This window comes from Mus musculus, chromosome 7 (genome assembly GCF_000001635.26).
Source record: "Mus musculus strain C57BL/6J chromosome 7, GRCm38.p6 C57BL/6J".
Taxonomy (NCBI): Eukaryota; Metazoa; Chordata; class Mammalia; order Rodentia; family Muridae; genus Mus; species Mus musculus.
This window is the reverse complement of record NC_000073.6, coordinates 63,642,764-63,669,031: the sequence shown is the minus strand read 5'-3', so window position 1 is coordinate 63,669,031 and position 26,268 is coordinate 63,642,764. Positions and strand designations below refer to the sequence as shown.

Here is a 26,268-nt window from a genome sequence, read left to right as displayed (position 1 = left end):
GTGCGCGTGTGCGTGCGCATGCATGCGTTCGTGTGCTCATACACGTATGTATCTGTGTCTGTGTGTGCTTCCTGGCTGGTGAGATAGGCAGTTTTGCTCTATGACATGCTTGTGTGACCAGGTATTGCTCCACCACAGGCCCAGAACAAAGGTACCTAATAATGACTGCCCTGAACCTCCCCAATGGGCAGCCAAGAGAAACCTTTCCTCTTTCTAGATCACCTCCTATCTTTCTGGTAGTGATGGAGAGCTGACTAACACAACTGAGCCTCCTGGCTTTTAATTTTAAACTGGTGCTTCACAAGTAAGCCAAAGACCGATGCTTAAGAAGCTTAAGAGAATGAAGTCAGCTGTCAGCATGAATCTGGATCTACGTAACAGCGAAAGCGGGCTCTGCTGAAGCTGTCAGAGGCTTCGGAGGGAGGGGTGTCTGCCAAGGGCCCTCCTTGGGCAGTGCCTGTCCTTACTGTGTATCCAGTGCTGTCAGTCTGCATGGGATTTAAGAACCCATTCCTTTCAGCTAAGATTGTTTTAGTTAAAATTCCCCAGGCAGGCTTGGAAAACTACAGCAAGCGCGCAGCAAATCCCGGAGATCCGAGAAATAAATCACTTCGTGTGTCTTGGATGTTTGCCAAGCTAGCCCCCAGGAGGAGTCTTAACACGCCACTTAGAAGAAAAGCCTTACAGCTCTTTCTATCCAGGCTTTACCTGGAAGTCTCTCCTCCTACAGTGTCCATGTACCACAAGGGAGACAATGAAAGCTGCGATAGCTACTGGGGTCCAAGCCTCACACCTGGGCCTAAGATGCTCCTTGAAGAGGATTAGCCCACAAGGGATCCATAAGCCTAGTGCACACTTAGCAGCTGTCCGTGGGTGGTCAGTCCATCCACACAACAGAAAGGCTGACGGGCTCTAAGGATATTTTCTGCGTGTTCAGAATCAAAGACATCTTGCTGAGAGACTGAAGGCATACTCATATATCAAGTGGGACTTGGGGGGAGCTGTGACTGTTCCCACTTCCCAAGTGTCCAGGAGAGCTTGGAGCAGCAGGCTGCTGAGATAGAACTGTGCTGTATATGGAAAGGAGGCCTCACACTCCTCTCAAAAGACCACGTCCACCAAGGAGGCTGTGTCCACTGAAAAGGCTACATTCGCCAACTGTGTCTATCCAGGAGGCTCTGTCCATCAAGGAGGCTGTGGCCAGTACAGAGGCTGAACTTACCCGGAGACTGTCTACTGAGGAGACTATGTGTACCTAGGAGGTTATGTCCACCAAGTACGCTGCTCCTCTTCTTCTGGAGACCATTCATCAGGGAGTAAACGTCTACCCAGCAGACCTCAAGACTTTCCACGGGACCCTAACTCTTCTCTGGAGACCGTGTCTACCTAGAGGGTGGTGCCCACCAAGGAGTCTGTGCACCAAGGAGCAATGTTAATGAAGTCAGCAGAAATTCAGGGGTGCCTAGTCTATGGTACTACTAAGGCAACTGAATAGGTCCATAATAGGTGACTGCAGGCAAAGGGCCCTCCCGAATGAGGAAGGGAGTGCTGCAGCTATTTGGATGTTACATTTTCAGATACTGGCAAGGTTGACCATACCACGGGCCGGCACAGTTACGTCATCTGTCTACTTTGTAGTACACAGGGCAGGACTGTGAATACTAGATTTTATTTTGGTGACAGAACCCTGGACAGTTTTCATCTGTAGAATGTTCTGAAAATCCTTAACTTAATTTTTTTTTATGGCTTGATTCATTGCTGGTAGGATACTGAATGCCCAGTTGTGTACTCACAACTGTGAATGCTGGGCTTGCTTAGTCCACCACTAGCAGAGGTGAAACCTGGACAGTACCACCCCATCACACGTCCTTCATGGCTCTTCCTCATCAGACCTGTCATTTTCTCCTGCCTACCGTATTATATCACACGCTGAGCGGCTCACAGAAGCACGTGTTTATTTTCTCATGATTCTGAAAGCCAGATGTCCAGAGGCGTCAGTCAGTTTCCTTGTTCTAAGTCTCACAAGGCTGAGGTCAAGGTGTCAGCAGGACTGTGGTCCTCATCTGGATGCTGGTAAAAAAGGCCTGATCTCTGGGGCCTGATCCTACCCCAGGTGGCTGGAGTACTGAGTTTCTGTTTCTTTGCAAGATATTAGCTAAAGTTCAGCGCCTAGACGCCACTCGGGATCCATGGCTGGTGGTTCCTCCTCTACTGTCAATAGAGCAATGGAGGGTTGCTTCGCTGTCACACAGCACACCCTCTTACCTCTCCCCGTCCCCGTGTCTGCCATCTTCATCTGTTTCTAAGAACTCCTGGCATTACCTTGAGTCCATCAGATAAGGGTGCAAGTTGTATTAAAATCAAATTATCATCAGCCTAAATTCCATCCGCAGAGTCTTTTTGTAGCACTACAGTAGCCTCTCTTTATCAGAGGGAGATGTGTTCCCAACATTTGTGGGAGATGTCTGAAGCTGTGGGTGTTGCCAGACCCTCACAGACAGTATGACAAACCTCTACCTTCCTTATTAAGCCAAGAACCTTTACCTTTCCATTCATGGGATGCACTTCATGTCTCTCTGTTGTCTCCCAGATGCCACTATCTCTACTCTTATGTTATGGGGTCACTACCAGGTTATGTGAACACATACCATGATGTTGGAAGCAAAATGAATGATTCGTATCCTAGTTGGGATAAAACAGCATAGGGTAAAATTTTATGTTTTTCCCCCCTGGAATTTTCAATTTAATATCTTTGAACTGCCATTGGTTATGGAAAATAAGAATACAGACAAGAGAGAACCACTGAACCTATGCTAGCACATGGCTCAGTATTAGGGAACAGGAATCTTGGGAGGCCTCTTTAGACTTTTGCCTACCAGGTAGCCTTGTGCTAGAACAAACGGACCAGCTAAATGGATTAGTATTGCTTGCTGTCTTCACTCTGGCTCAGAATAAGGTGTCAGAGATTCATCCATGTTGTAGTAAATGCATCAACAATTCATTTATTTTCACTGCTGGTTAGTATTCCATTGTATGCATTTACTAAAGTGTGCTTATCCACTTCCATGCTGAAAGCTGCCATGTTGCTTTTTTTAGACAGGTAAGTCTCACCTTCTAGAGAGTTTCCAGTGTGAATACAATGTTAACTACAGTCAGTCAATCTTAAAACTATAGTAGTTCACTGGAGCTCCATTTGGGCAGCTCTCTCTTCTCCCAAGCTTTGGCCTGGGAGCTCAGCACACGGGACTCCCAGGATGCTCAGTGTTGTCTCCTCACACCACAAAGCCTGGCAGCATCTGAGTGGGCTGCTCATCCTGGCAGATGTCCTGCTGGCTTTGGCATTTTACTATGGGATCATTCCAAGACTATAATGGTTCCACTGGAATCCACAGCCCAGTTCTAACAAGAGCTGGCTCACGGTTTCTCCTGTTTCACTTCGGCTCTCCCACATCCATGCACCTCCCACTGCAGGCACCACATCATTTCATCCATCAGTACTTCAGCATGCACCTTTCTCTGTGCAGTAACAGAGTGAAGCATATTTACAAGCAAACCCCGAGCACTCCCCAAATCTTTAGCCATGCAGTAATGCTGTGTTCGATGCCCAGCTTGTTTTACAATTTCTCATTTTTCACTGTTTGTGAATAAGCCTTTAGACAATGGACCTACATTATCATCAGTTGCCAGATCTCTTGTCTTTGTGTGCATATGTATATGTGAGTGAGGACAGGCAGAGGTGAGAGGGAAGTCTTGGTCATCAGTCTACATTCTTTAGTATAAGACCTCTTTCTTGTTACTACTGTTTATGCCAGACTAGCTACTCCCTTCTTGAGCTTCCAGGAATTCTTTTGGCTCCACATTCCACCTTGCTGTAGGCGTGCTAGGCTTACAGATGTATACTACTGTGCCTGCCTTTAAGTGGGTTCTGGGATCCGAACTAAAATCTTCACACTTGTGAGGCAAGTTCTTCACCCAGTCATCTCTCCAGCCTTCTTAAGTCTTTTAAAAATCTATTGTGGGGTGAGAAAACTGTCTCATAGTCTGGCTCCTTGCTGGGTGTGTGAGTATGTGTCTCTCTGTGTCTATGTGTGTATATGTTGTGTGCATATGTGTATCTATGTATACACGTGTGCATGTGCATATATATATATATATATATACATATGTGTGTGTGTGTGTATGCATGTGTGTGTATGTGAGTTTATGTGTGTGTTTCTGTATGTGTCTTTGTGTAGGTATGTATGTGAGTATATGTGTGTGTTTCTACATGTGGCTCTGTGTGTCTGTGTCTATATGTGTGCATATATGTTGTGTGTGAGTGTGTACATCTATGCATGTGCATATATGCTTGTGCATGCACAGGTGTGTGCATGATACATGTGTATGTGTGTGTATGTGCATGTGTGAGTCAGAGGCTAACATTGGGTATTCTCAGGTGCTGTGCACCTACATTTTAAGGAAGAGAATCTCATTGACCTGAATCTCACTGGTTAGGGTAGGCTGGTTGGCCAGTAAGCTCCAGGTAGTTATCTGTCTCTGCCTACCTAGTTCAGAGATTACAAGCACACACCACCACCATATCTGGGTTTTACATGTGGGACATGAGGAAAAAACTCTCTGGCTGTGAGGGTAATACTTTATTGATCACCACCTTTCCAGCTGTGGTGCTTGGCTTCCCAGAGGGGAAACATTTAACCTCAAGCAGCCAAGTTGAGACAGACATTCTTAAGATGAGAAAGCAGGCCAGTGATGGTATTTAGGTTACAACTTCCACTAAAAGCAAAGAAATAAGGGAAATAAAAGCTACTTAATTGACCACAGCCACAAAAGGAAACTCACCACAAACGATGCAGATAGGTTTCAAGAGTATTTGAATATGCTCCTTTATCCCAACAAACAATGTGTTTTGAATGGGGCCAGGCCAGAGGAAGTGTCCCAGGAGTCATGGGGGAAGCCATTTTTGCTTTGCCATCTTAGGTTAAAAAAAAAAAGTCTTGGGCCTGGATATGGAGCTGAGTGATAGGGCATACACTTAGTATGTACAAGGCCCTGGCTTCATTCTCTGCCACTTATATTTCTACTGGAATGGTAGGGCTCTTTCAAACTCAGGGGCCTCCAGGCAGGGGCCTCAGCTGCCACCACTGCTTTGCTGTTCTCCTTTTCTATGCCTGCCCTTCAAGATGCTCTCTGGGTAGCAAGGTGGATCTGTTATACCTGGATCCCACTAACAGTTGGTAGACAGTGGGGCTTTTACTAAAAAGGTCTTCCCTTCACGTCCCCCTTTCTTGTGGAGTAATTTTACAATGTGCCCACACCATGGGAAAGCTTTCAAGGGCCCAACATAAGTGACCTGTCATTGTGACCATCAAGTAATTAGCAGTTGCCCCTCTGTGTAAGTTGGACCAAGAAAATATATTAGAAGCAGATGTCTAAACTATATGTTTTTTAAGCTTGGAGACCAGGAAAAGAGGCCCCCTCATAAACAACCTGAAGATTTCTCAGTTTCGAATGATCAGCTCAACTAGTTCCCATAAGTACTTCAGTTAGCTGGGTAGCTCAGTACAGGAGGCAGGGATGCTGCTGTGTCTCTCAGCTTAGCCTTGAACTTCTAGGCTCAAGTGATCCTGCTGCTTAGACTGCCAAGTTAGGTGGGACTGCAGGTGCATAGCACACCTGGCTTCTTTTCCATCCCTTCTTTCTGAGGAATATAATCTAACTTATTCATTTTTTTTTTTTTTGCTTTCCAAATTGCACAAAAATTCTGGAAAACCATACAGAGGCCACACGTGATGTTAATTTCCCATTCCTGGTTTTCCTGAGTTCATGCCACTTTGTTCAGGAGTAGTTTTCTATGATGAACAAGGCAAGGTACAGGGTTTGCTGCGGGAATACCTTGGCAGCTTCACAGTTACTGCAGACCTGCAAGTGCTGCTTCCCCTTTAGGTAGGGATGGGTGCTTCATTAGCAACTATGTGCTTGGCTTCTTTTCAGAAATCTTCTTAATTAACTTCTAATATATGCAAAGTGGTGAGACAGTGTCTAGCGCATGGATGGTAGCCACACTTCTATTTTTTTGTTGATGAAGTTTTGCAGTCTATTGGAGTATGGCTTCATTTGAAAAATAAAGGTTAATTAGCCACCTCATAAAAGGGTTTACTAAACCATCCCTTCAGTGATTATTGAAAACATGCTTGCACCTCCCTGTGTGTGAAGAGCTGTGAAGCTGCAGAAGCCAGTGGGCGGGTAAGATGGCTTCTGTAGATGGAATGTAGTCTTTGCTGTCTGAGCTAAGTTCAGGTGTTAGTTCTGAACCGCTGGCAGTGGGCTCTGCTCTGTCCTTGCTGTGGAACCTCTGGAGATTTTCTTGGCTTCAGCTTCCCCAGCTATCCAGTAGGAAATCTAACCTCTCCTTTACTAATTCACTGTGAGAAAAGAAATGATAGCGTATTTAAAGAGTTCGATGTCAAAGCTCCCCTATTATATATTCTATGATGATCTAGAAGAAAGGAACTCAAGGGGCCAAACACAAGAAAAAATTAGAAAGATGACTAATAACCCTGATCTGTGCAGAGCATTCCATTCATGCAGAAGGATGAGTCATGCTATGTCCCCCACTAATGCTCCAACTTTAAGTTAATCAAAAGTTTTCATAAAGTGTCTTATAATACTATAACACTATAAAGTGTTAATAGTTGTGACCATTAACAATGTTTTTGTTTTTCATTCTTTCTTTTTTTTAACTTCCAATTACATGAAGAAAATAAATCTTGGAGTTTCTGATCTATGTTGGAGGGTGCTATGGGTTGACTGAAACATTCTCCATAGGATTATTAGCAACCCACTACAGGTGGGACTTGAGGTTCTATAGCATGGCCCATTTCCTGTTCACACCCATATCTAAGAAAGCAGCCTAGACTCCCCATGCCCCAGTCAAAAGCTGTTTCTGATGCCATGCTTCCCCTACCATGAGGGTGACACTCTCAAAGCCATTTCCCCAAGCAAACCCCTTTCCCCTAGTTGCTTCTTGTTCAGTATTTGCTTTCAGAAACAAGAAAGGTGACGAATGTGCCCTTGGATAAAGTGTGTATGTAGAAGGGAAGAGAGTCACTATGGGATTAAACAAAAGCGGGGGGGGGGGGGGGTGGTGGGTCCGGGAAAGGGAAAGCTAAGGGCCTGAGGAGGTTATGAAGCAAGAAAAATAGGCTGGGCCAGATGCTGAAGGGACCAAAGTGAAGGGGTTGGGGGAGGGGTAATGGGGAGGAGCTCCTTCTGCAAGTCACTGGGGTGCTAGGTCAGTGGTTCATCTATACCAAACATAGGTTTAAATCCACTGGTGGTGGTGTTGGGAGCTAATCTTTAGAGCTAATCTTTCAATTAGTACCTTTCTTATGGGAAGGATGCCTCACTCTGAAGGACTAGGTAAGTTATCAGCAGGACAGGCTGTTACAAAGTGCGGTTGCCCCCAGTGTTCTCCCACCTTGCTACACTAGTGTCCTTCCTCCTTCAGCCATGCCACTTCTCATATCCTCATCAAGGGGTGGGGAGACAGGGACACACTCTTGGACTTCCTGACTCCAGAATGACAGGTCAAAGAAGATCTCTATTGCTTACAAATTATCCAGCCATGGGTATCCTGTTATGCCAACAGAAAATGCACTTCGCACAATTCCATCACTTTGGGGGAACAATGTCACTGGTTCTGACATTTTTCTTGGCAAAATGTAAGGGACAGACAAAGGAGAAAGGTGGCAGGCAGGAACACCTTCCATCTGGAGGCAGATCCTGGTTGACTTTCTCTGTCTCTGTCTCTTTGTCTTGTTGTTCCAATCCTGTCTCTCAGCCAGGGTCTGTATCATTATAAAAGTCTTGATCCTAACCGTCCTCCTTGTATAGTACTGTGATTCTTATGACAGGCTTTTCTTCTTTTGAACTTTTAACATTAAAACAAACAAATAAATTATACACATAAAAGTTATAACAGTGTGAGAAGGCTCAGGTCCCTTCTGCCCAGCTTTGTCACTGCAGCTTTCTCTGACCCTTCAGACTCCCTTCTCGCTTCCTGAAAGGAGGTGCTTTCTCCATTCTCCCAGCACACACCTCCCCGAGGCCTGCCTATGAGAACACTTCAACATTGATAGCACCACCAAATAACCTGATGCCTAAAAGAACCCCTCTAATATGGAACTACAGTCCCCTCACTTATCAAGAAGGAGCTATGACCAGCAATGTTCAGGTGACTCTGATACACATTGTTTAACTGATGGTTGAAGCTGGACACCAGGCCATGCAGGGGATGCTACAGGACTCAGGAAATGACCTCAGGCTATCCCAAACCCAGTGAGCTATCATCTCATTATATTACAATGGCTATTTATAAAAAAGTAAAATAAGTAAAAAGGTGTGGTATGTATGAGAGCCCTTTCAAATTGCTAGCTGGAATGCAAATTAGTATAACCACTATGGAAAACAGCATGGGGGGTTCTTGGCAAGTTAAAATCACAGCTACCATGAGTCAGCAGTCCCACCACAGGGCATGTATTCAAAGGCAGTAAAATCAATATATCAAAGAGCCATCTGTCCCCCCACATTCATTCTGGCACTATCCACAAGCAAGAACTAGAAACAATGTAATTAATTACCCACAGTCAATTGAGGAGCAGATACGGAAAATATGATACACAGACACACTGGAATGCTATTTGGCAATAAGACATGAAATTCTGTATTTGGTGGCAGCAAGGGTGAATGTGGAGGATATTATAATAAGGAGGATAAGCCAGGAAGAGAAGGACAAATTCTTCCTTAGCTTACTCAAAGGCTGCCGTTAGAAAGCTGAATTGGCTACTCCTGTAACCTGCTAAGGGCCACATGTCCCACTTGCCTTTCTGTGTCCCATTCTGCATACATCCCTCAGTTAGGGAGGCTCAACTTGTCCACTCACCCCATCTACACCTGCCAGATCCCCATAACCCACAACCCTAGCTGGAGAGTTCAGACTTCCCTCATCACATGCCCCTACTATTCCACCTACCTCACAGATCCCCATTGCACATATTTGGCCCTTTCTTTGGGTAAACACAAGATTCCCAATGGTAACTATACCTGCCTCTTCAACCCAAGAACCAGTCCTTTCCAGGGAGGGGCACTAGACCCAAACAACAACTCTATCCACCTCTGTAAGCAGCTACCTAATGACCATATACGTTTCTTGCCTTTTTGTACCCCTCTGTACATGAATCCCTTTGGTAGGGAAGCCTGACTTGTGTCACTAGTTGAGGAGTATCCTTGCTCTCATCTCTAGCCCAGGACATACCCCAACAACTCCACCCACTTCTGTGGCTCACGTAAGGATCCAAGTTCCACACTTGCCTTTCAGGTAAAAAAAAAAAAAATCCCATATTCATATAGGTAACTGCCAGTACCCATGTGCTCAGCTTTCTGAAGACTGACTCTGAGAATCCTCTAACTCTATAGAAAATCTGCTCCTGAGCTTACAAATCTCATTTAGCTCAAACATAGCTGGGTCTACTTCTGAAATCCTACTTTAATATCAACACAGTATTGTCCAAAAACTGAACCCTAAGCCTCATGTAGCAACCTGACAAGATGGGATAATAGTCAATAGAATATCAAACATTCACTCAACAAAAGAGAGAGAAAATGTCTCTACTAAGAAACAACACTAACTACCTATGTCTAAGTCCCGTTGCAAAAATATAAATATGAATAACTAAAAGAAGTCTCCAACAAAAATTTAAGTCACATAAAAATGTGACTTGAGGAGACTGGCTTAGATAACATACAAGAGGATGATTTCAAAATAGCAATAATCAAAGAACTCAAAGAGGACATGAAGAAATACCAGAAAGAAGTACTGCATTCTTATTTTTTAAATATTTATTTTATTTTATGTATGTGAGTGCTCTATCTACACATACACCCACATGCTAGAAAGAGGGTATCAGATCTCATTATAGATGGTTGTGAGCCACCATGTGGTTGCTGGGAATTAAACTCAGGACCTCTGGAAGAAGAGCCAGTGCTCTTAACTGCAGAGCCATCTCTCCAGCCCCATTGCATTCTGAATTTTACAGACTGCAAAAGCACAGACAGTTTAATGAAATAATGAAAATAATTCAAGATGTAAAACCAGAATTTAATAAAGAAATAGAATCTCTGAAAAAAGCCAGAATCAAAACTTGAAATAATGAAAAAGATAGAAATTCAAATAAAAAATCTAGAGAAAAACCGTAACAATAAATTGGATGAAATTGCACAGAGCATATCATATTTTTAAGACAAGGTAGGGGAACTGAATCAATCTGTCAAGAAAATGTCAACTCCTAAACAAATGTCAAATCCAGGAACAAAACATGAAGGAAACTCTGGGACACTATGAGAAGACCAATCCTTTTAATAGTAAGTATAGAGGGAGAAAAAACCCAAGTCAAAGCCACAGTAAATATTCTCAACAAGACCAATGAAGAAAAGCACCTTGGGGCACCATGAATGGTAGTCAGTAGGGATAATGCTGCTAGCTAAGCAACGGTTTGGTTTCTTCATGTTCCACTAAATATAAATAAGATGTGTCTCCAGCAATGGGGGTCTTACCGTCAGGTTAAGGAGAATAACCAGAACCATATTGCATTGGCAATAGCTTATGATTCTTGGGGTGGGGGCTGTTCATGGGATTCCTCTCACTGATGACTGAGTAAGCTGTAAACCAGTATTTGCACAGAGGTTTTAGTTGATGGCATAAGATATCTATTTTGGACATTGCTTCCCCCGTTATATGGTGACTTCATTTGCATGCAATTGGAGGAGAAAAGTAATCAGCAATGCCACCCAGGTACAAATGCTGAGACCTGAAACAGTGACCTGATTACGATACAAACTAATACAATAGTGGCACCGATGTTATGGAAGTAACCAGCCACTTTAAAAAAAATGGACTCAATGCCCATCCCACCAGGTGGAACCCATACCTGACACTGCCAAAATGGCCAAGAACCTCAGATTTGATAGATCATGGGACACATAGGAAAACATAATACTATTATTCTGCTAAAGGAACATAGCAGTAAAATGACTCCTAATGGCATACTGCTATAACCATAGATCATTGAATCACTCAATCCTCGTCAGAGACACTTCTCACAATAGATGGGAATTAACAGAGGCCCACAACTAGACAATGTGCAGTGAGAGACTTTGGAACACCCAGCCATAAGTCATATCCCTTTATAAAACTCTTGCTCAAGCTCAGGGATCTATGGGGAAGAGGAGGCAGAAAGACTGTAAGAGCCAGAGGTGGTGGATGGCTCCAAGAAAAGAGCATCTTCTAGATGCAATGGCAATGGCGTGCATATGAATTCAGAGACTCTGATAGCATACAAGACCTGCACAGGTCCAATCCTGACAAAATATCACAACTGAGAGGTTGAAGGGCTTATAAAACCCTACCACTAACCAAAAAGGTATTTAATCATTAATGAAACCTCCTGGGAAAGGGAAAGTTGTTTTCTTATTAATCATATCACTGGGCAGGCCTCATGCTCAGGAGTAATTGGCTAACATGAATTGAGCACCATTTTTAAATTTTTATAATATTTTTGTGTGTGTGTGTGGTTGGTATTTTTGTCTTTTTGCATTTTAAAAAATGTTTTTCAGAGGTGGGGCACGAAGAAGTTGGTGAGTGGGAGGTATGGGAGGTGGAGGGAGGATCTGGGAGGAATTGGGGAAGTGGAAAGAAATTGATCACAACATACTGTCTAAAATTTTTGATTAACATAATAAATTATAAAAACATAGAAGAAAAGCTCCCTAGAGGCCCACCTGCTACCATGTCATATGGCATGGACAGGGGAAGACATCCAGAGGCCCACCAGCTGTGTGGCCTGCCTGTGTCAGAAGCCACAATCATGTGCAACCATGTGTGTGAGAGAGAAGCGGAACAGTTTGAGCTGTTATGAAAAGAGGTAGGACCAGAGACTCGAGGGTGGAGAGAAGTAGCCCAGTTGTGAGTAACCTGCCCTGCCACTTGAGCCACGTCTGTGTCCATGGCCATGCAGCAGCAGGGGTTTGTAGCTCATCTTAACCAGTAAAGACCATGCGGCTGCCCCTGGTCTGGGCTGCCTCCTGGGACCATGTTGATGTCAAAGGGCTGTGCAGAGCCAGGTCTGCCCCTCACTGGTTGAAGCATTTTGGTGAGCTGGCTGTACCCCTCACTGGCTGCTGCACTCGGGAGAGTGGGCCCTGGTGGGGGGGAGCATGGGTGAATCAGTCCTAAGAGCATGAACCCCTCCACTCATCTGCTGTGAGGTGGTGAGGGCGAGAGTGGGTGAGCTGGCCCTGCTCCTTACTGGTTACAACACTCAGGAGAGTGGGTCCTGCACCTCACCTGGGCAGCACAGTAGAGCTAGCCCTGGTGGCGGGGCTATAGGAAAGCTAGTGGGCTGACCAACTCAGCTACCACCAAGGCCAGTTCTAGGACTTTGAGTTGGCCCAGCCCAATATCTGAACTGCTGGAGCTTGCGAAAGGGCAGCCCTGCAGATCCAAAGTTGCAAGATCTCCATGACACAAGGAAACAATAGGATATCTGAGAGGAATCCTCATTCTGTGTTGATGGTATAGCAGAATCCAGAGGCCCCAAACCAGACCAATGACTCATTGCAATGAACATATGCAGGTAAAGGTATGTGAACAAAAGGGTGTACTGTGGGACACACTGTGATACAACAAGGTTTCAAAAAGATGTTTTGTTTATTTTTGGTTTTTATTTTCTTTTGTGGAGGATGTTGTAAGGGTGGAGACAGATGTGGAAGGGCAAGGATTGGGCTGCATGATACGAAATTCACAAAAAAAATCAGTAAAAAGTTAAAAAACAAAAACAGAACAAAAAAATCCCTTCCCATAATCTAAGAAAAGAAATGATTATGAAGATCCAAGAGACGTACAGAACACCAAACAGACAGGATCAGAAAAGAAACTACCCATGTCATATAATAATCAAAATACTAAATATACAAAACAAAGACTAATAAAAGCAACAAGAAAGAAAGAGCAACTCATGTACAATGGCAGGGCCATCAGTATCACAGCGGACTTCAACAGAGAGCATGAAAGCCAGAAAGGACCAGACCAGCATTTAACAAGTTATAAAAGACTACAGATGCCAGCCCAGCAAAACCGTTAGTCATAATTGAAGAAGAAAGGAAAAATTTTCATGATAAAACAGATTCAAGGAATTTGTGACTACTAAGCTGGCTTTAGAGAGGCTATTGGAAGGAACACTTAGGTCTGAAGAGATTGTGAAACACACATACACAAGACAGACAGGACAAGGAATGAATCAATTCCAGAACACTGAATCAAGAGAGGTCTAATGGAACTCCATAAAAGCAACAAAATTATGGGAATTAACATACATTGTTGAATAATAACTCATAATATTAACAGTCTCACCAGTCCTAATGAAGAGGCAAAGACTATCAGAATGCATTAGAAAATGGGATCCATCTTTTTGCTGCCTTCAACAAACACACCTCATGTCCAACTACACATCCCACTTTAGGGAAAAAAGGACAGATAAGGGTATTCCAAGCAAACAGAACAAGAAAACAAGTACCTGCGATCATTATAATATTCAACAAAATTCACTTCAAACCAAAGCTAACAAGAAGAAGTAAAGACGGCCGTTGTATCCTAATAAAGGAAAAATTCAAGAATTAGCGTATTATAATTCTAAACACATATACACGTGCATGAAATTTTATTTGAGAAACACTATTAGACATAAAACCACAGACCAACCCCAATAAGGTGATAGTGTATGATCTCAATACCCAATTATCACCAATAGTCAGATCTTCTGAAAAGAATGCAATTAAATGACATCACAAATCAAATGGACCTAACTTATCTACAGATTATTCCACTGAAACACTGACAAATACATATTTTCTCGGCAACCCATGCAGCTTTTTCCAAAGCAGACAATTTACACAAGATAAATCTATACAAATATAAAAGAATTGAGATTATATCCTGCATTATATCTTAGAACTATTTATTAAAGATTGATAAAAGATAAAGATAAAAGAAAAGGAAGGACGTGCATAAATTCATGGAAGCTCAACAACACACTAATAAGGTCAAAGTCAGGTGAAAGAAGAAATCAAGAGGGATTTGTAAAATTCCTATTACTGAATAGGAATGAAAATAAGACATACCAAGATCGATGGGACACAGTGAAAGCGGTCATAAGAGGAGAGCATATATGCCTACGTCAAAAACCTCTTGAGGTCTAAAGTTAATGATGCACCCAAAGGCCCTAGAAAAACAAGAATAACACCCCAAAAAAGTATGTGGGAAGAGATAATCAAAATATGGGCTGAAATGAATAGAATAGAAATGAAGAAAAATAAAAAAACAAAACAACAACAAAAGCAAAAAACAATGAAGCCAAGTGTTAGTATTTTGAAATGATTGGTAAGATTTACAAATTAACCAAACCAATCAAAAGAAAAGGAGAAGAAATCAGAATTAATAAAACTAGAGGTGAAAACTGAGATATTATGACAGAAACTGATGAAATTCAGAATCTTAAGGACATCCTTTAAAAAAATCATATTCCAGCAGACTGCAAACTCTAAAAGAAATGGATGGATTTCTAGACAGTTATAACCTACCAAAGTTAAGTCCATATGAAGTAAGTAATTTAAGTAGACCAGAACACCCAGTGAAACAGAAGTAGCAATTAAAAATCTCCCAGTTGAGAAAAGCCCAGGCCAGATGGATTCAGTGCAGAATTCTGCCAGCCTTTAAAGAAGAACGAACATCAAATGTTCTTCAAGAGATTCTGAAAAAATGGATAAGGAAGGCACATCCCCAAATTCCTTCCAGAGTACTACTCTGAAACCCAAATCAGAGAAGACTCAATTGAAAAAAGAGAAAATCATAGGCCAATATCTTTAATGAATATAGACACAACGTTTCTCAATAAAATAGGTGTTTACTGGTCGCTCTTTATGGCTTGTCCAGCTTGCTTTTGTTTATGCACCAGGACAACCTGCCTGGGGACAGCACTACCCACAGTGGTTTGGACCCTTCCACACCAATCATTAACTCAAGGAAATTCCCACAGCCTTGCCTACAGGGCAACCTGAGGGTGACATGTCCTTAACGAAGGCTCCCTCTACTCAGGGGATGAAAGAACTATTAAATACATAAGGATATCATTAGAAACAATTTAGTCCAAACAATGGTCAGAGAAAAAGAAAGGCTGAAGAAAGTAAATTAAGAAAGCCTGACTACTATATCAAGCAAAGCTTTCAATCACCACAGATGAAGAAAATAAGATAATCCATGATAAAGCCAAATTTAAATAATAACTATCTGCAAATCCATCCCTAAAGAAGGTGCTAAAAGGAAAACTCCAACCCAAAGAGGAGGTGGAAAGCACATAAAGAGCCAGAGCAGATGGAGGGCTCCAGGAGAACGCCCCTGATTCAGCTAAGCAAGGTGCATATGACTTCGCGGAGACTGAAGCAGCAAGCACAGGGCCCCCAGGGTCTACATCGAGTCCTTTGCGGATATATTATAGCTTTTAGCTTAATCCTTTTATAACATCTCTGACTATGAGAATGACTGGGTTCTGATTCTTGGGCCTGCTCTTGGGACTCTTTCATTTTGTTTGGTTGCCGAGTCTAAGCTTCAATGTGATGGTTTTTGCTTTATCTTATATTTTATTTTGTCATGTGAGAAACGGAGTGGATCTTAGAAGCCTGTTCTTTTCTAATGACAGACAGAAAGGGAGTGGATCTTCAGGGGAGGAGAGGTCCATGGAAGGATACTGTGCATAGAAGATACTCTTCATTGCTTTCACCTCAAGATTATGGCTTGCAGTCTGCTCCCCCACAGACAATGCTCCTTCTGAGATTAGCCAAACCTATGTCATTGACCCAGTTATACATAATAACCCTACCTCTTGTTTACCTATATATAATAACTCTACCTTTCTATTTAACTATACATAAAAAAAACGTATTGAGCTTCCAGGATGCTGAGGTTTCTCCAGCAGAGAGTTCAGACCACCCCATGACAGCTTTCTCTCTGTCTTTTCTTTATTCCCTTGATGGCCAGGCAGGTCAGTTAGGAATAGCATTGGACTAGGCATGGCGTGAAATGTTAGTTCTGAAAGATCAAATAGCAGGAGTCCATGATCTCAACAGCTCTCTGGAAACAGAAAAGCCAGCTGTGTGGACAGCACTGTGACTAGCTCAGGATCTGGCTGGGGCCTAGTCCTTGGAGGTGGGGCAGCAGTCTGTGTCTGACAGTAGGAACACTCACAGAATCCAACCATATGCTAAAATGCATAGATTAGTACAGAAAATCCAGTTTTTATGTACCTTAATTTAAAAATATGAAGAAAACCAGAAAAGGGATAATAGTGCTTAGACTCTGTGTAAGAGGAAACAAGGGACATGAGATGAAGACACTGGCTATGGCAGCATGAGCCACCTGCACAGATTCTGGGGCACCTTTTCTCAGCCACCATCATCCTATAAAGGTGAGTTGGGGTCAACTTAGTTAAAAACCTCTCCCCCCAAAACCTCTAGGGATAAAGGAATAAAATAAATGAACACTCTCACATGATAGGCAGTGGAGTCTGACATGGACCAGCCCTATAGTACCCTCCTGCCCATTTCTAGGCAGATCCTAACAGTGGTAGGGATCTACAGGAGACTGATTTCACATGACACGAGAACAGGGCAGCCAGGACTACAGTTTTACTCACATACATTGCTGAAATCATGAGCTAGGCTAAAATTATGAGAGGCTGAGAGGACTTTCAGACCCTGTATGGCAGTTGAATAGGTATGGCCCCCATAGACTCATGTGTTTGAATACTTGGCCCATAGCAAGTGGTACTATTAGGAGGCGTGACCTTGTAGTAGGTGTGGTCATGTTGGAGGAAATATGTCACTGTGGGGGTGGGTTTTGAGGTTTCCTATGCTCAAGCTATGCCAGGGTAGCACACAGTCTCCTGCTATCTGCATATCAAGATGTAGAAGTCTCAGCTCCCTCTCTAGCACCATATCTGCGGTGCTTCCTTTCATGATCATACTGGACTCGACCTCTGAAACTGTAGGCCAGACTCAATTAAACACTTTCTTTTTAAGTTTCCTCGGTCAGGATGTCTCTTCCCAGCAATAAAACTGGAAGACACCATGCATGAGGATTCCCTCGGTGCTCCAACAAGACCGTCCAACTTTCAGTGGCTCCCTTTGTTCATGAAGACGCCTAGTAATTCAGTTTTCTCTAAATGACCTTGAGAATCACTGTGACTTATGATGCTTGATAGCTCCCAAGTCCACAAACTGCAGGGTATGCATCCAAGACAGATCAGTCTTGAAAACACAGTGCCCCTCCTTCCCATGCTCGGATGTCCTGAGTGCCCATGACCAGCTTTTCATTTTCCTTGCTTTAACAGCATCATGACTCAGAAGGAAGAACCCAGGTTAACTCTGATCTGATGAGCATGGCTGAATCAGGCTGCAGAAATATCCCATGTACACCAGACACAATTTTTCATGTTACAAAAACTTTACTTAAAAGCCTCAAGGTGCATTTTGATTTCCTGGCTACTAGATGGTTCTTTCACTGATAACTTTGACCTAAGTTATTTGTGTCTCAGCTAAGACAAAGATATGAAGAGACAGTTTCCATGGGAACCCTCTTCTTGAATGTTGTAGAATTTCTACTTCATTGAGTATATTGTCCTTAAAAATGATTGTTAGTTAGAATAATTCTCTTGACGTGTTTGCTGACACAATCTTCTCTGTATGCACAGTCACAGCTGATAATCCATGTCCTACCCCAAATATTGGCGAGCAAAGTAAAGAATTCCATCTCCAACATAAACCCTTCATTTTACTTCAAAAGTGGTCAAATGCTGCCCAAGTGATACCTTTGTCAGACAATGAAGACTTTCTTATCTTCTGTGTCTGTTGAAAGATGTCCAAACCTGAGTGGGTGTTTTGGGGGCAATGAGGTCTACATACCTTCCAGCAGATCTCTGGCCAGACCAGGTTCTGCCCCCGTGGACCGAACAAAGTCTGACAGGACTGCGTCCATATCAAGCGTCATAGGATCATGTAGAAGTGCTGCCCAGCACTCAGCCGAGGGCGGGTTTGGAAGCAGGCTAGAGACCATCCATCTGCAGGAAACAAGAGAAGGGTATCTCACCATGCAGTGGACCAGAGGGGTGTGTAAGCACACGTGTGAGAAAGACAATGAGCACACACACACACACACACACACACACACACACACACACACACACACACACACATACCTCAGAGGCCTAGTAGGCAGAAGAAATCCCTACCACCTTTGTTGTCCAGGTGTAAATTGGATTCTGAATAATTCTCTTCTTTTACACACAAGATGTTATATCATTAAAGTCAAACTAAAGCATCAATCCTCTGCAGCACTGTGAGTGGGGCACCGGGATCTGACTGTCTGTCTTCTAGTATGTAGAAGGCTCATTTGTTGGCTATTATGAGAGGCTCTCAGTTCGGTTCTGGCTGACTGGAATTCAATACTTATGATGACTGCTAAAATGTCTGCTGCCTCCTTGAGTCTTCACACTCACAGTGACAACACCACTGTACTCATAGGATGTTGGATGTTCTGAGCACAGCAGCTGTAGGCAGGTGTGGGGTTTGGGAGGGCAACACGGGTGTTTGAAGCAGCTGGAGAAAGCAGTCCTTTGGTGTGTGTCACCTGGAGGAAGCAGCTTTGGAGCTACTTGGGTTCCCAGTGAGGGCTGATAAAACAGAGGCCAAATGTAGCCCTCTGTTTTTATAGATAAAGTTTTATTGGAGGTCAGCCACAAGCTCATGAATGAGTTGAGTAACAGAGAGTGTGAATCCACAGACTTACAGTTATCACTAGGTGGGGTTTATGGGAAATTCTCTGATGCCAGGACAGATGGTGCACAGTTTTATACTATCAAGTATGTGGCTATTTTTACACACTACATAGTATTATTGATGAATACCTTTTGATCCTCTTCCTATAATAATAGAGTGGGAGTTTTCAGTGAGCAGGTTTTGCATCTTTGGAGCCAGGTACACTGGCCTTATGTGGCTGGCTGCTGTGAGAAGGGAAGTTGCAAACTCCTTTGCCCAGGATGTGGGGACTAAGGTCTCAGGCAGGAGGCCATAATCTCAGTTAGCCATATGTTCTGTCTTATCTGCATGTGGCTGCTAGTTGGGAGTACATTTTGGTTGGTGTGACTAAACGTGAAGAAATGGTTGGACCTGATGTATGTGGCACCAGTTAGGAGACTCCTTCTTCCTTCGCCTCATGCAGTGCAGCTTCAGCCGCAAAGGTCTCCTCTTCTGTCACTGTCACCTGGGGATAAATGAGAGCGTAAGAGCATGGTCTCTCCTCCCCTGTGCTTTGTTCTTTGTCAAAGGAATCTGCATTTAAGGTGAGGCCAGTTGCTACCACAGGCACTCCCTGGACAGCTGATCACCAGCTCCCACAAGTGGATGCTGGCAGAAAAGAATGGTCTTGACTCATTTTGGCAAACACCTGGATCACATTCACAGGATAAAAACATTGTAAACCTTGCTAGTGATTACTGGATCAATACATTTGATTGGAGCTACCATTGTAGCCGCATAGTGCAGTGACATTGGCTGCAGCCATCCGCTTTCACCTGCAGAACATTTCATCTTCCTAAATGGGAACCGGCCCCACTAAACACCAGCTCCCAATTACTACTTCCCGCAGAACGTGGCGACTTTCACTTTACTACCTACCTCTATGAATTTGACTGGTTACTCCTATAAGTAAACTCTCATAGTATTTGGCTTTTTGTGATTAGCTTATTTCGCTTAGTAGGAGTTCATAAAGGTTCATGTACATTGTAGACTGTCAGAATTTGAAGGTAACTTCAGATGTAAGACTTGGAGGAACTAAGTTGTGTATGGCCTCAGAGTCTTCTCCTTATGGATTATTTCTCATCATATGGTGAAAATACAAGGGGAGAATGCAAGCAATAGTCATACCCAGTTGTGATGCCTAAGAACCACAACTATTACCAGCAAATTATGATATCCCTAACATGCAATAGTGGGACGTACATTTTGGTGGTAACCAACAGCTATGCAATAAGATTTAAGGCCATCTCAATAGGAGGGAATTGTTGCCTGATACCGTAAACGTAGATGACTAACCATGGCTGCTGAGGCCACAGAATATAGAGGGGAACTTACTTACTACTGCCAGTTTCCACTTTCCCAACAGGTATAGTCTCTAACTGCTGACTACTTATACTTACCCACAGATAAATGTAGCCTTCATCTCTCATCAAAGAAGCTTCTCTTTGCAGCAGATGGAGACCATTACAGACACTAGCAACGGCCCAAACTGCAGAGAACAACTGACCACAGTGTGCCCAGCCCCAGGGAATATATTCCCAACAGAATGATGGAAATTCCACTTGGCCTCCATCGTAGGCTTGAAAGCCATTTTATAGTTAAGACAAACTACATTCATTCCTGTTTATGATTAAATTTGTTTCTCAATGGTTGGGCTATGCTCTACCTGTAACCTTAACTACAAAGCGTTCTGTACGGTTCACTCCAGGAAATGGCAGCCAGGCCTTTGTTTCAAAAGGTTATTATGATCTCATTGTTATAACTACTTGTTCTGACTACTTTGCAACTATGTCTTTGTTTCAGGAGGTTGTTATAACTATGCTTAAGCTCTGCTTCTGTAACATTGCCTATTGCCTGCCAATCCTCCCCTTTTGAAACCCCTTACTCCTGAACTACTAAACCATCTTACCCATGTCCAGTGTTGAACTCTTGGGCCCTGCCATTCAGAGAGACAATCCTTGTACACACATTAAAAAACATGCTTTAATTAATTGCTTGCTTTAGTTCATTTGACCATGATTTGGGTCAGTGGTCTTTCCTCTTGCATCTATGGGATTAACAAGACCCACTAATATTACAACTCATGGATCCTGGTGAAAGAGGGGGCAGAAAGACTGCAGAACCAGAAGATCAGGAATTCTGTTGTGAGATAGTGCCTTCTAAACATGACAGGAAAGCTTTACCCATGAAATCTCAACAATATAGTTGCTCAAACAAGACCAGCCAACAACAATACCAGTTGACATGACAAAGCAGATTGAGAAAATCTCACAAAGGTCCTCCTCTAAATGAAGTACAGGCATTTAATGCCTTCTGAGGGAGAAAGAATCAGTTGTTCCCCAGTAAGTGTCCAAAACCAAGTGGCCAGCCCTGAAAAGATATACATTTGAGCAACCTAAGTGGTTATAGTAGGTTGTATGTACATATTTATTCATTTATATATTTATACACATAATGTATAGTATATTTTATATATGAAATAAAACAAAAGAGGGCATGAATTTGAGTGTGGCATGGGAGGGTTGAGTGTGGGGTGGGGCCATTATATGAACACAGTACACATACATGAAATTTTAAAAAGGGAATGAGTATATATATATATATATATATATATATATATATATATATATACACACCAATGAACAAAAGAGGACCATTTTCAATGCAGGCATGAGCCTTTGACTCTGGAGGGTGGCAGGTTTTGGACTTCATCCAGAATTGCTGACTGATGCTGGGAGGCATGCTAGGGACTTCCACACCTGCTACTGCAGAAATATGTTCAGAGACTGCTACCTTCAGGTGAGGGTTGGCCAAATTAGCGGGAGCAGGGCTCATGTAGATCTTCCTGATGATATTACCCACAGAGTGCAGGGAGGGAAGGACTAGGGAAGTCTGGAGTGGAGCTTGGCTTCAGGTTCAAGTAAAGGCCCCAGGGTGGAGCACAGGCTGGGGCCAATGGTTCACCAGTGGTGAACTTTCACTGTATCTAAACTGCCTGATTTGGGCAAGTGAGTGGCTCTCTAGAACCTTGCTCTCTTGATCTAAAAAATGAGACTAAGAACAACCCTGCCTCTCAAAATTGCTGAAAAGACAAAAGAAAATGATGTTTAATAAACACAGAATTGAAACAAATAGCTGTCCAGTATGAGGGATCTGCTCTATAACTGATATATTCACACATCCATTCTGTGAAGAGTAACATCAACAAGGGTCACATATGTTTCTGTCCATCCCACTCCACAATAGAGGAGCCTGTTCTAGTGAGAGGCTCACAGGTGCACAGACGACATTGGTAGCTACATTGGCTGGTTTTGTGTGTCAACTTGATCCAAGCTGGAGTTATCACAGAGAAAGGAGCCTCCTTTGAGGAAATGCCTCCATGAGTTCCAGCTGAAAGGCATTTTCTCAATTAGTGATCAAGGGTGGGAGGGCCCACTGTGGGTGGTGCCATCCCTGGGCTTGTAGTCTTAGTTTCTAGAAGAAAGCAAGCTGAGCAAGCCAGGGGAAGCAAGTCAGTAAGTAACATCCCTCCATAGCCTCTGCATCAGCTCCTGCTTCCTGACCTGCTTGAGTTCCAGTCCTGACTTCCTTTGGTGATAAACAGCAATGTGGAAGTGTAAGCTGAATAAACCCTTTCATCTCCAGCTTGCTTCTTGGTCATGATGTTTTTTGCAGGAATAGAAACCCTGACTAAGATAGTAGGATACATGGCACCTCAGCTCAGACGGCGACATTTCTTTTTAAGACATCTGCCTGTTCCATCCCTGTGACTCGGGACAAGTTCAGTGACACAGACTTCTGTGCATGCAGCTAAAAATGACAACTTGAGTTTGATCCCTGGGAATTGACTTTCTCTGCATTGTCCTCTGACCACCACACACATCCCATATAACATTTGTATACACACACACAGACAGACAGACACACACACAAACACACACACACATACAATGTAACTAAAGCATTTTTCAATGCAAAGATTTAATATGCATACAAGCAGACAAAAGAATATATGATAAATACCAATGGACCACGGAGTTATGGAAGTAATCAATTTATAGCTAATCTTATTTCTTCCATTTGTCCAACCATATCACTTTTGACATCATTTTGAAAAAGAAAAACTCTTAGCATTACTTCATCCACAAGTAGATAAGTATTTTTCTAAAAGACTCTAAAGCATAACCACACACACCTAGAAATTAACAATCCATTTTCAAGGCAATTACTATCTAGAAGGTAGAAAACTGTCAGCGTCTTACCAGAACCTCTGGGACACAGCCTAGAGAGTTCTCTGAGGGAGGTTCACAGACATAAATGCTCACATTAAAAAATCAGAAATATCTCAAATAAATAATCTAATCATGTAAGTCAAAGTCCTAGAAATATAAGAGAAGCAAAATGCAAAGCTGTAGATGAAAAAAATAAAGACTAAAGAAGAAATTATGAAACAGATTAAAATAACAATACAAAGAATCAAAGAGTTCTTTGAAAAAGTTGTAAGTATGACTGACAAATCTTAGCTACACTAACCAAAAAGAAAGAGAAAGAAACATAAAGTGATTAAATCATAGACAAAAACAGAGTTGTTCTGATGAAACCTAGAGGCTGATAGAGAACACTTTGGAAACATATTCCCAAAAGACAGAAAACCTAGAAGAAATGGATAAATTCTTTAACACATATAATCTATTTAGATTGGATCAAAGAGACAGAATCAACTTAAACCCATAACAAGCAAGGACACTAAAGCAAAACCAAAACCAAACAAAGCATTAATTTAAAGCTTTCCCACAAAGCCTGGACCTGACAGATTCACTCCCGAATCTTACTGTGGAAGACAGGATACAAAACAGAAAGAAACATTGTCAAAGTCAGTCTACAGAGCTAGTGTTAGCCTTACAAAACCTAGAAAAAAACCCGTCAGGAAAAAAACAAAAACAAAACAAAAAACCCAACAACAACAAAACCCTAAAGATTACAAACCAATTTAGCTGATTAGCTAATATAGAAGCAAAGTTTTTCAATAGGTACTTGCAAAAGTTAATAAACCATTAGGAAGATAACACAACGATCAAGTAGGCTTCAGTCTAGGAATGAGAAGTGGGTTCAACATACTCACACCAACAAATGTTAATATACTACATAAACAGATCTAAGGAGAAAATTCACATGAAATCACACGCAGAAAAGAAATTTCTCAAGGTTTAACATCCTTTCATGATAAACATCCTTAATAAACAAGGTGTAGAAAGAACAAATATCAACAGAATAAAGCCTACATGTGACAGTCCTCTGGCCAACATTTACTAAATAAGGAAAAGCTGAGAGCACTTCTGAAGGCTAGGATGAGACCCCAGTGCCACTCCCCATTCTTATTTAGCTCAGTGCTCAGTCTTAGCTTAGATCAATTAGAGAAAGAAACAACAGGGTAAGGAATAAGAAGGAAGAAGTCCCAGGCTTCATATTTACATATGACATGACACTATGCTGAGAGGTCCAAGGAATCTAGGGGCCATCAAACTCTCAGATCAGATAAGCACATCGTGTGAAGTAGCTGATGCAAACCTTACATACAAAAGTAGCTTTTCTAATCAGCAGCAACAAATTGCCAACACAGAAATCGGGAAAAACATCTCCTTCATATGAGCTTCAAAAATTCCAAGGAATAACTCTAACCAAGGAGGTGAAAAAAATCTCTACAATGACAACTTTAAGACTTTGAAAAATAATAAACAGAATGACATACCAGACACTGGAAAAACCTTCCATGCTCATGGATTAGCAGAGCTGATATTCTAAAAATGGCAATATTGCTTCTCAAATCACCATCCTGTAGACAGGCATGGGACAGGTGCTGAAGTTGTTGAGCAATATCCACAGTGTATAAAGGACTCAGGGTGGCGCTTAAAAGACCTCCAAAACTGATGGGAAAGAATTCCAGGAAATTTCCATGGCCACAGCAATAGAATTTGCTATAATGGGATTCAATGGCTTTCATGAGAAACTGATATCATATCCCTATAAATAATATTGTGGGTGGCTTAATACTTTCTCATTCTGGGAACCAGTGAACGAGGGAGGCTGTGAGACGCTCATGAAGTAGAAACTTGCCTATATAACTTGTAGTTCTCCTTCCTGTTACTCTTTTAACATGTTTTCTATTTCTAAATTAAAATATTTTAAAAATAAACATACTTTTCTATAACAAAAGTGGCAATATTATCAAAAATGGTATAGAGATCAATGTAGGTTTATCAAAATTCTAATAATTGTTTGTTATCATATAACTATAAAATTAATAAAATTCATATGAAAATATAAAAGCCAAAAAAGAAATGTGCTGGTTACCATAATATCTGGCTTTAAATTATACTACAGGGCAACAGTGACAAAGATAGCCTTGGTTCTGGTATAAAAACAGGGAAGTGAAAGAGAAGACCCAGAAATATACTGAGGCAGTTATAGCGCCCTAGTTTCTGACACAGGTGCTAAAAAAATATATACTAGCAAAAGGGAATCTTCAACAAGTAGGCTGAGAAAATTCTGTATTCATATGCAAAAGAATAAAATCTGATCCCTATCTCTCAGTTGCACAGAAACAATTTCCAAAACAGATCAGAAACCTGAACATATTGTAGCTACTAGAGGAAAACACAGGGAAAATACTTCAAGATACAGACAGCAAGGGCCTCCTGCAAAAGTCTCCATCAGTACTGGAAATAACCTCATGATCATTCACAAATGGAATCGCAAGGTATCAGATGGAATCAGCAGAGTGAGACAGCCACAGACAGGGAAAAACACTGTTATCTATATTGCACACATATGGTTAATATGAAGACGATATTAAGAACTTCATAGTCAAACATAAAAAAATTCCTAAATCTTCCAATTGATAAATGGGCTTACAAATGGAGAAGACTATTTTCAAAAGCAAAATGCACAAGTGGCCCAAATAAATATTTTTCAAAGTGTTCAACATCCTTAGCCACCAGGGAAATGCAAACTGAAAATACTTTGGGATTCCATCTCACCCCAGTCACTGTGGCTGTCATCAAGAAAATAAGTCTTCCTTGCTCAGGCCTTCCTTGTTTAGCTTCTTTGGGTCTGTGGAGTGTAACATGTATTTTATGGCTAATATCCACTTATAAGTGACTACATACCATACATATACTTTTAGGACTGGGTTACTTCACTCAGGATGATATTCTCCAGTTCCATCCATTTGCCTGCAAAATTCATGATGTCTTTATATTTAATAGCTGAATAGTATTCATTCCATTGTGCAGACATACCACATTTTCTCTA

At 42.1% G+C, this 26,268-nt stretch overlaps 1 protein-coding gene across 6 annotated transcripts in view; it reads right to left on the bottom strand.

Annotated features, from left to right (window-relative positions):
* The window catches only part of Otud7a (OTU domain containing 7A), a 321,488-nt gene that overhangs the window by 97,201 nt on the left and 198,019 nt on the right, over positions 1-26,268 (bottom strand). For all 6 annotated transcript variants that reach the window (XM_030242185.1, XM_030242186.1, XM_011250811.3 and 3 more), the window contains 2 exons: positions 19,330-19,423; positions 18,067-18,221 (listed from right to left, as the gene is read on the bottom strand). In XM_030242185.1, the coding sequence (XP_030098045.1) occupies positions 18,067-18,217 (151 nt within the window). In that variant the 5' untranslated portion in view covers positions 18,218-18,221; positions 19,330-19,423. The remainder of the gene's footprint in view (positions 1-18,066; positions 18,222-19,329; positions 19,424-26,268) is intronic.